General features: G+C 40.4%; 1 protein-coding gene across 1 annotated transcript; it reads left to right on the forward strand.

Moving 5' to 3' along the window:
- Positions 1–3711: 3711 nt before the first annotated feature.
- On the forward strand, positions 3712–7065 carry LOC147798432 (uncharacterized). Its single transcript, XM_087140431.1, has 2 exons — positions 3712–3884; positions 4775–7065. The coding sequence occupies exon 2, from the start codon at positions 4790–4792 to the stop codon at positions 6392–6394; it is 1605 nt and encodes a 534-aa protein (XP_086996557.1). The 5' UTR covers positions 3712–3884; positions 4775–4789; the 3' UTR covers positions 6395–7065.
- Positions 7066–11076: the final 4011 nt, after the last annotated feature.

Consider the following 11076-nt stretch of genomic DNA (forward strand, 5'->3'; position numbering starts at 1 on the left):
TAGGCTCATTCTGTTACATTCTGTGACTTTTGCAACTGATTCAGTAATCAAAGTAAAGCCTGATAGTGAGTAGTTCACCCCGTCTGTCTAGAGAAAACCACGCCCTTTTTCTTGGTTTTCTCGAGTCTCTCGACCAATCAGAACGCTGGACTTTGCTGATTGACCGCCTTATTTGCCTAATTTGAGGAGCCGGCCCTTACCATGTCTAGTAGGGGTTTTCAATAAGTGAGGAATGTACTTATGATTAATTAAATTGTTCTTTGGAGTTCTTTTGTTTTGCTGTGTAGGCCTAAGTATTATGTTTTCAACTTTATGCCAACAGTACAAGACGGTACGGAGCGTGCGAATAAAATATTTAAAATGCTATTGTAGTATTTACGTACTTGTGTTTGTATGGACGTGCTTTTCAAATCGGGCATGGTGGATTCCCTTTGAAATCGCGGACTATTGTGTTAATGTTTATACTGTGTATGTTGGAAGTGAGCGTTGGTCCAACTAACCTTTGGACACTAAAGGAGAAAGAGGGCGCCCACGTGCTAACGGTCTTGCGTTTAGCTTACTATGGCTACCACGATTTGATCGATACGGGAAGACCTTAGGCAATCCTAAGGTAATCAAGGAGTAGGAAGGAGTGGGCCAGTCAGTATACCATCACACACTATATGACTCATCCTCTTTCATCATGTTGTGCCATAATTTCATAAGCAAGGTCAAATTGTACCCAAAGATTTACCCCGTGCCTTACTCCTATTTTATCCCATACACCAGGGTCAACCTGTACCAAACTTTCTGACCTTATTCTATGCCTATCCTTTACCAAAGGTCATTCTGTACTACAATTTTTCACCCTACACCTCATTCCTATTCATATCGATACCACAGTATTATTATACTTATGCGTATTAATGTGACCTTTTCTCTTTTTATGTCAAAGGTCAAACTACCAAACAGTCCCCCATATACTAACAATTTTTATTCGTTTTAATCTTTGTAACAAGTTTTACAATTTTGAGGAGCATTAAAGAAAAAGTGTTGACGTTAAACTGAATTTAATATGGACAGGATAAGTTCGAAATAATTTGACTATTCCCGGAAATCTGGAGGAGTGTTGGTTACGTGGACATGGGGTGACACAGGACCCTTGATTAGAAGAGTAGTCGGAATAATTGGGCCTTGTATCCATACCGAGTCTTAATATGCAGCGAGTTGAACTTGTTTTAGCTAACTCACCGTGGCGAGATAAATAACTCGCCGCAGCGAGATAGTAACTCGAAGTATCGCGAAGTATTTTTTTCTGAAAGTGGCCCTTATACGCTTCCGTACAAATGGGAGCGCTCGCCAATGCGGCGATATTGATGAAATTGAGGAACGATATGTTTTTTTCTATAGAAGTACAATTTGTGGGACACACTACGTGTCCGTGCGCAGGCCAGCCCTCATGAAGTATGTTTAGTAAATTCTGAAAAGCATATATTGTCTCACTTCTTATTTAATGACAGTCTGTGAAGTAAAACAGTTTTTCATGCGTATAAGCGAAGCGAAGTAGCATGAAAAATAAAAAACGCCGCAACCGAATGTGGACAATACTATCTTCAAGCGATATCAAGTAAACTGCACTGGGTAAGTTAAGTAAGCTACATTGTCGTGTTAGTTCTATGAGGTTTTTACGCTGGAACTGAGATATCAAACGGTGATTCATACGTCACCAGTGCCAGTGTCGTTCTGATAGCCAAGGTGTATGGAGCGTCAAAAGTGGACAACCCCATTTTCTCTTTTTCGACACGAAGATTTTCCGGTTTGGGACTTTGCCTAAAGCATTTTCAAAAACCGCAATTTTCCGCTGGCAAAAATCTGGATTTTACCTTAACAACTCTCGCGGCGCGTCAAAAGTGGATAACTAAAAACTTCAAATTCCCACTGGCAAAATTACTGTCAAGCTACAAAAGTGGACAACCCCATTTCCTCATTTTCTGCTAGTAGATTCGGGTTTGGGGAATTTGCGTAGAGTATTTTCAAAAACTCACTTTTCTGCTAGCAAAAATTTGGATTTTACTTTAAGAAGTCTTCGTAGCGTGTCAAAATTAGACAATTAAAAACTTCAAATTCCAGTAAGCACATTTTATTTGATGCTCTCAAAGAGGACAACCCCATTTTCTGCCGGTAGCTTTTTTTTTAAAGTTGAACCATCCCTTTAAAAAAAAACCCAATTTTTTGGCTAGCAGAAATTTGGATTTTACTTTGACGACGTCAGATTTCAATATGGTTTTACATACACCCTAGAGGGTTAGGGTTAAATTAATGTTAATATTTTACACTTAGAGATTTGCTGAGAGTACGGAATAGAAAATCCAGTGGGCCATTGATTTGTGTCGTGATCGGCCGTGTGGCAACATGAAGGCTGTCTGTGATGCGTCACAGAATTCAGTCCCATTAATGCGGGTTTGGATAATTACTCGCCATCAAGATTCATATGTGAGGTGAAAACAAAGAATGATGAAGACTACCCAGGGGAGTCTTCACGAGTTTTTGATTTGCGTTCAGCTTTGAGTTGAAAGGCATAATCGACATGTTCTTGTCGGATCCAGATTTCTTACAGCTGAGTAACTACGGAGTAATGAAAGAGCGAGCGAAGGCAGGTTTGGGAACTTACAATTTACTTTAAATCAAAGTAACAGACTCAATCGAATAACATGAAACGGCACTGGTTAAACTTTAGAACTACAAATTTAAAAGGTAGTCTTCCAATTTTCAATTTATAAATTTCAACTCGTTTCGGCCTCTTAGACAAACAAGCTGCGAGAATCCAAAATACAATTCCCAATCAAGTGCCACGCTGGTATTAAATTACAAGTTATTTACTTATTTTGTATTACAGCCTTTACTCGGTACACTGTGACTGACTTCGTACGTGCAGTTAAGTTCCCTTCGAGAATACAACAAACGTTCAAGTCCTGCTATCGGGAAACAGCCGCCGGTGAGACATCCATGCACGGTCGACCGGTCCACAGCGTCAAGCTGGGTACGGTGTAGTCTTGGGCTAAGACGGCAGAACTTGACAGCGGACTCGATCGAGCATATGAGTGCAGTGTCCCAATTCAAGGAAAATTCTCCGCCAGGTGGAGTTAAGTACTACTACACGACGCTATAGAGGGATCCCAATACGACGCATTTAGGGGTCCAGTCCACTAATTCAAGCCCCATTGAAAACAGTGTAAAATCAGCACCGTTCAGGGCCCAATAGCATGCACGCCAACATCCCTGAGATTTCTGAAACACAAATGAAATTCTTGTCTGGTCACTTATCTTTCAATTTCTTTTCAATTTTTTGTGGGTTAACCAATTACATTTTTAATTATTCCCACAAAACAAAATCACCCCCCAAAAAGTGATTTTTCCGAAGTCTGATTGCAGCCATTTTTCAAGTGGCAACCCTCAACTTTCTCGGGCACTTAGGACCATTTTTCAACCGTAGTTTTCAGCCCTTCTGCCCTCATGTGAAAGCTCAAAGACCCAGGAAGTTGATCCTGGCAACGATTTACACAATCTCACCGTTTTGGGGGCCAAACAATCTGCTTTTTCAAAAGATACTGTGGAAGGGGGCACTTTTAATGCTAATGAGCTGGTCAGAAATTCTCACTTGAATTAGTGGTCTGCACCCTTAGGAACGATCTGTGCACTTCCGCGTTCAAAGCGAGGCTGTATGTGTCAGGTTCGGGGGCCGGTGCAAAGCGGCGCTATACAATCTTTGGGTCTGTGTACGTACGTACGTGCACGATCTTCCTAAATCCACACACAGTGACTGGATCATGGCCGCTCACTCCCAACTTTCGCCATCTTGAGTGACTTTGACTGAAAATTGGATTCCAGATACAAAATACAAAAAGGTATGTGTGATAAAGACTTTTGAGCCTGCAAATTTTTGTTGAAGAGTCTCTTAGGATCTGTGAAAAGAACAAATTGTGGCTGTTTTTGTGACTCGATCTTCGAAGTGCGGCCGCACGCAGGCGAGCTAACATTGACAATGCCATGGCGGAAATCCGTAGTAGGCCTAGCACACTTCGACTTCGTTTTACCCTTTTTATTGAAACATCTGAATTCATTTGGTGAAATTACGGTTCGTAACACATGTGTTCAATCGTTGTGAGCAATTTTACCGTCGTGGAATTTCTTTCAAAATTCGAAAACAGCGTCGTCTGGAAACTGGGCACGCCATGTACATGTATTTTCTAAGTAACTTTCATCAGGCCTAGTTTCAAACTGAACGATCATTTCCAGTAATATTGGATACATAATCCCAGTAATCATTCCTTCATTCACTGACTAAGCAGCTTAGATGTGATCCAACAAGAAATTTACTTGAGTTTTTGTTCAACTTAATGAAAGCCAGGTTTAAGTTACAATAGGCATGATAGGCTGAGTGATAGGCAAGTTACAGGCACATGAACATGTACATGTATGGTTATGATGATGTTTTCCTCAGAAATGTGTCTCTTTTGATGAATTTCAAAAAGTGTACTTTATAACTATTCGTACCCAATACAGGTACTGTTATGATGTACCCCTCATTTTGGCCGGCAATGGCATGACTGAAAACTGAACTTAGCATTGTCTGACATAGGCCTTCATGTTCAACGTAATTGCACGTGCAGTTCGAATAACTGTAATCTCAGCTCCATCTACTCAGATTTTTTCCTCATGTCATAAGCTTGGGATTGGCATTTTAAGCTAAATAAACTGTTCTGTTATATTGAACAAATAAACTTGTATTTTTCAGGTGATTTGCTCCATCATGCCGCCTGTGGGGACTTCACGAGGAGTTGAATGTGCAGCATATGGTTGCAGTAGTCGCTTCTATAACAAGGACATGTCAAGATCGCCATTCCATTTTTTTTCTTTTCCCTCCGATCGGAAAAGACGAGACAGGTGGTGTATGAAAATCAAGAGAGTTCATGGTCGTAATGGGTTTGTTGTTGGCAAGTCCACTCAAATCTGCCATCTTCACTTTAAAGATGAGGACATTAGGAAAACTCTGAATGGAATCTGGCGACTCAAACCTGATGCCGAGCCAAAAGATGTACTGTCTGGTTTATCCCCCAGTAAACGCAGGGTGCTTCAAAGGTGTAACTTACATCGTTTCACTTCAAGTGGTTCAGCCAGTGAACAACCAACAGATGATAATGAACCAGTGAGTAGTGATGAATCCCTAAGTGACTCTCGCAGTGAATTTGATGCTCATATCAATGTACTGAATGAGAGTGAACACTCCAATGAAGTTACAGAACTGAAGGAAACAGTCCAGAGACTGCAAAGGACAATAAATTGTTTAAATGAAAAAAATGAGCAAAAGAAGTTCATAAATACTTTGGAAAACGATGATTCTTTGACGAAACACTATACTGGTTTTCCAAGCTACTCCGTGTTATTGGCGATGTTGTCTTTCCTGAATCCAGGGGATAATTGTGCAAATGTTATTGCCTACACTCCTAACACAGAAACTGCACCATCTGTTTTACAGCAACCTGTAACCAAAGATGCAGACCACACTTATGCAAGTTCACGTAGAACTCCTAATAAACCTGGGAAAGTGGCACACCTGTCAGCCAAAGAGCAATTCATTTTGGTTCTTTGTAGACTAAGGCAAGGCTTCTCTGTAAAACATTTGGCATATCTCTTTGGCACTTCAGAATCAAGTGTCAACAGACACTTCGTTACATGGATTAATTTTATGTATTTTAAGCTTAGATCACTCCCAATTTGGCCAAGTAAAGATACTGTCTTGAAAACAATGCCCCAGTCATTCAAAGACAAATACCCAGACACACGAGTCATTATTGATTGCTCAGAAATTTGTGCACAAGTTCCAGATTCTCTTACTCTTCAGAGCATGTTTTGGTCTAATTACAAGCATCACATGACATACAAGGGCCTTCTTGGCATTGCACCAAGTGGTGCAATAACATTCATCAGTCAACTTTATCCAGGATCAGTGTCAGATAGAGAAATAGTTATTCGAAGTGGTTTTCTTGACCCAAAGTTTTTTGAAAAAGATGATGTCGTGATGGCTGACCGTGGCTTCACGATTGAGGATTTACTCAAACGTATGGATGTGAAACTGAATATCCCTACATTCCTTAGGGGAAAAGACCAATTCGAACAAGCTGAAACTATTGAAACACAGCAAATAGCAGCCGAGAGAATCCATGTAGAAAGGGCAATTAACAAAGTAAAAAAATTTCGCATTTTTAACAGTCCTATTCCTCTTTCTATGCATGGCTCCATCAACCAGATTTGGACAGTTTGTTGTTTATTGACTAATAGCTTTAATCCTGTAATCTCATTGGCTGGTAATGTGTACACTTTGCACTCCAAGGAAAAAGCCACAAAATCTCACTAATATGTTTTGAGTTAAATATCCTGTATTTGCAGTTACTCTGGCATGTGTTTTGGCATTCAAACTGTTACTTTCAGTTGCAGAAACAAAAACTAAATTAAACTGGAGATGTAAAAGAAATTTTTTGAGTTGCACAAATGCCGTTTTGGCAAGTGCTCTGTACTGAGACTGGCAAGTTTGATCTTACATGGAAATCTTTAAAATTCCAATGATTGCTTACTCCTATTATTGGACTGTAAAGAAATTCATGAATTATTATCCACAGCTTCATAAATGTAAACAGAAAGAGTTCCACATAAGAAAGTTCATTCATTTTTATTTTTGGTAAACAATTAGTCCCCAGAAATCAGTTACAGGCCAGAAAAGTCAATTTTAGCAATGAGAGAGTACAAACATTTTCAATGAGAAAACAATTTTCAAGACTAGTCTCATAGGGTTTAAACACAGGGTGTCAAGTGAACTTTGTATATGGAACTCTTCCCATGTAAACCTTGATTCCTACATAAAAATATGGAACCATGAGATTCACATCAACCCTTAATGTGCATAAATTGAAGTCTGCAGCTGAATTGTTAGTGACCCCAGTATGCGCCATACATGTACATATACTAGCTTGAAGTTTTCACTGAAATGGTCTAAATAAAAGAAAGTACAGCGTGCATGTATAACTTTAAGGGGACATTGACTGAAATTTAACGCTAGCCACTGTTATGTAAAAGCCAAAATAAACGTCAGCTAATTTTTGGTACAGGGTGTTCCAAAATGCAGAGTCAAATGTTATCCATTGAATGATTAAGCCTTTATGTGTGTACACAACAAAATTGCACCATTCTGCTCCAGTTAATGCTAGCTGACCCTGCACCTGAGTGTAGTATGGATGATCTTTTTGGAGTACAGGCTTGCCACCTTCAAGTTTACAACAGAAATGGGGATCATGACATGCTGTCAGAGGGTCTTCGTCTTTCTGTTTTTCAGGACATTTTATTTCGAGAATTCCAAAAGGACTTTCTGCCAAACAGTCCACTACCTTGCGGTGTGGTGATGCACCCAACCAACACGCCTTTGGATCAATCACAAGTCCACACTTCTCAAGACGAACAGCATGCCCAGACCCATTCATGTACTGTGAATACTTGTGGGCAGCAACTGGCTCAAAATCATTTCCTTGTTTGAACTTTTTCTTCAAAAAGTCTGACACAGGTTTCTCCTCACCAGGTAAAAAACCTTTGGTAAATTTGCAGTCTAACTTCTTTCGAATTAATATTGAATGAAACTTGGAAGCCGTGAATCTAAACTGCCGGTGATTAAACCACTTGGCACATGAAGTTTGCTCCTGTGTATCATTTTCTATTTGGACTGTGTCAATTTGTTGAATGAAAGAATAGAAGTCTGATTCATGTTGTGAGGCAGGGACATAATTGATATTGTAGATAGGAACAGTTGTTAATGAAAATGATGGGTGATATCTCCAATCTGGCCCTGTTGCACTTGGATGGGCATTGAACGAGCACCTCTCAGGAAAATTACTGTAAACCTGAAAATTCAAAAATAGAACACTTGTAGCTTACTGGTGAGCCAAGTGGAGCAGGACCAAATATTGTGTTTTTGTACAATGTGGTTTCAACCTCCTCCTCGACAAGATACGAAAATGGGATTGAGGGACACGTTTCTTGAAGTGACTGCTGAAATTCAGTTAATTTATCATTGTCATTTACTTTACAGTAAAGGCACTCGTGTGTCAGACAATGTTGACTCAATTCCACAACCTGTAGTCATCTCATCAACCTTTAGCCGTTTAACTGTCACATCCATTACCAGCTTCTCGTCAACTGTGCCTTTACACCTTGGGACTACCCACAGACTTAGTCTCGAGGTGCATGCAACCTCTTCTGGTACAGCTTTTAACCATGAAGGTGGTAACTTGCCAACTCGAAAAGTAATGCATGGGTATGGTTGCACACATCCCCTAAGCCAGCTGGGCAGTCGCAGTGGGCGTGAACAATGTTTGCATCAAGAAATCGCATGGCAACACTCAGTTTTCTAGAGCAGCTCTTCATACTGGCCAAGCATATTGCCTTGCAGTAGAAAAAGTTGTTATCCAAACGGGTGAAAATAGAACCAGCACTGAGATCTCTCTCAGCTTTGAAGTGTGCACCATGTATTGCTGGTTTGGAAACTCTTGTCGATTCCTTCTGGGGTCTTGATTTCATGTTGGCTAAATCTACGTGCAGATTGATCTCGCGATGGGTAAGGGCTGGGAGGCTGCAGAGATTCCTCCCCCAGTCTGAAGCATTTCCCCACTGGTGGTAACAACCTTGTTGTGGGATACCAGTGGGGTCAGCACCATGGGTTATGCATGGTCTAGAGCATGGTGTCCGCTTCTCTGCCTTGTTTTTTGTCAACTGCTTGTTAGATGTGGGATCAACAATTGGAAACTGATCGCCATTTCTAACAATCAGCTGGATTCTAAAATGTTAAAAAACACAAACAGGAAAATTAGTACACAGTAAAAACCTAATTCAAAGGGCTTGTGTGCAGAAAATATCCCAACACAGTGATGCTGCCGATGAGTTGGCTAATATTTCAAGCTGCTGTTCACTTGCTGGTAAAAGCTTTCATATTTCAGCCTTGAAGATTTTGAAAGAAGGGGAAGGACAAATCTAGCATGCTTTTGTATATGAACGCAACATTAATTTGGATGCCAAAGGTGAAAGAGTCTTCCCAAAGATTATTTGTTTTGCCTCTGTATTCCTTAAAATTTAATTGAGATCATTTTTTACATTTATTTTGGTCATACTGTATACATGGTATTATGAGAAAAATGTTGAAAATGAACTGAACTGACTTGTCCCAACATGATCTTTTTGAGTTGGTCTCCCTGAACAATGACTTTCAGCTTAAAAAAGCAAGACACAAAATTTTGGTGTACTCCAAATTCTGCTTTTTTATTCCATTCAATATGAATCCCTTACTAGCAGTCAATTATCACCTTTGCTATTACATCAGTACAGTGAATGAACTTACTTATCCAGTTTACACAGCTTCATGCAGCTCATTGCTATTTCTTGAATGACATGAGTTTGTGAATTCCCAGAAGCCAATCTTTGAGTAGTATGTGGAAAAAACAGTCAGTTGCTGAATATTTTGCTGCTGAGTACTGTTCCAAATGAAGCTAGATGCAGTATTACTCCCACGTCAGGTGTTATTTTTTTGTCCCCCCAAAAGTGTACTGGAAATGCACCACCATGCTAGTTGTCACACCAATTCATAAAGTAATTGTTCTGGGATTCTACTTTTCCCTGACCATGACCCAATGTTAAAAGAGGCAATGATAGGGTCATAGTTATTTAGATTACCTCTCTATCATCTGTGCCTTGGTTTTAAGTCCCTTGCAGGAATCTCCACAGCAGCTTAACCAAAACTTGAGGTCTGAGCATTTCTTTTTCTGAAGGGCAGGTACCGTGATTGTAGGTCAACTCGCCCCCTGGCCGACTCGCCCCTTACCAGCTCGCCCCTTACCGACTCGCCCCCTAGCCGACTCGCCCCTTACCAACTTGCCCCCTTGCCAACTCGCCCCCCTTACCGACTCGCCTCCTGACTGACTCGCCCCCCAAGTTTGCCAGGCACATATGGCCGGCCCATTCACCATTTAAAAAGAAATACAATCAGTCAGAGATGGAATCGGTGAATGCTGCCCTTAAAAATAGGTTCTGGGGTTTGCAGCTGGCACTCAAAGTTGAGTGTGTTTAAAACTTGGTGGATATTCCCTTTGTGTGAAATTGGGGGTAACAATATTGTTTTTTTATATTGGTAAAACTAATTCAGTATTATCATTATCGTGTGTATGGGCCATGGCGCAGCGTTTCCTGTGTATTGTCTATGGGATTTCGTGCGCCACAACACCAACACCCTACCATAATAATTAACTTTGCGAACTATTTCAGATAAAAAAATGGTACATATTAGGCATAATGCTCGGCGACGCAAACCTACGGAAGTGTTAAGGAGACATGATTTTATGACAAAGGGTGTTACGGTCGCTACACACTTTCAGGTTCCGATAACTTCACAGGCTGCAATTATTAGTTCACAATTAACACTAAATACTGATTTATTTGGCGAGTACAGTCATCAAGGATCACATTGTTGATCGGCCATATTGAATTATATCCCAGCATACACTGTCGGTGTCATGACGTCAGGGAAAAACAGTCATGTCATCTGGTGCCCGTTACTTGTAAACAAATTAAGAGCTCTCTCAGAGATATTCAATTCCAAAAAAGGAATAAACATTCCGCAAATAAAAAAAATTAATAATGGGGCGTTAAAAATTGACATTAGTGTACAATGTACCACTATGACATTATACATCACACAAGAAGCGTATATCCAAGAACCTCAATCAATTTTTGCAGTATATGTGAGGTCCCAGTCGAGTGAATGAGCAACAGAACACTATAACTAACTGGATATCGGGTCACTTCAAGAAGATACAGTCACATACCCAAATATTAATGGGACGAATGGGTTCGAAGTTGTTGATCCTGAGGGTATGTTGGATGTACGAATAACCTAATCAGACAGTGGACGTAGGAAGCGTTTGAATAAATAAGTGATTAGTGGTGATGTCCAAACATCCATCACCGTCCGTCATCACACTTGCACCTCGCGTGGGGAGATTGACG

The sequence above is a fragment of the Acanthaster planci genome, linkage group LG08, assembly GCF_054643075.1.
Source record: "Acanthaster planci isolate LZ-2023a linkage group LG08, COTS_SCS, whole genome shotgun sequence".
In the NCBI taxonomy this organism is placed as follows: domain Eukaryota; kingdom Metazoa; phylum Echinodermata; class Asteroidea; order Valvatida; family Acanthasteridae; genus Acanthaster; species Acanthaster planci.

Coding starts and splice junctions, on each gene's coding strand:
- LOC147798432 (XM_087140431.1), top strand. CDS start 4,790: ATGCCGCCTGTGGGGACTTCACGAGGAGTTGAATGTGCAGCATATGGT.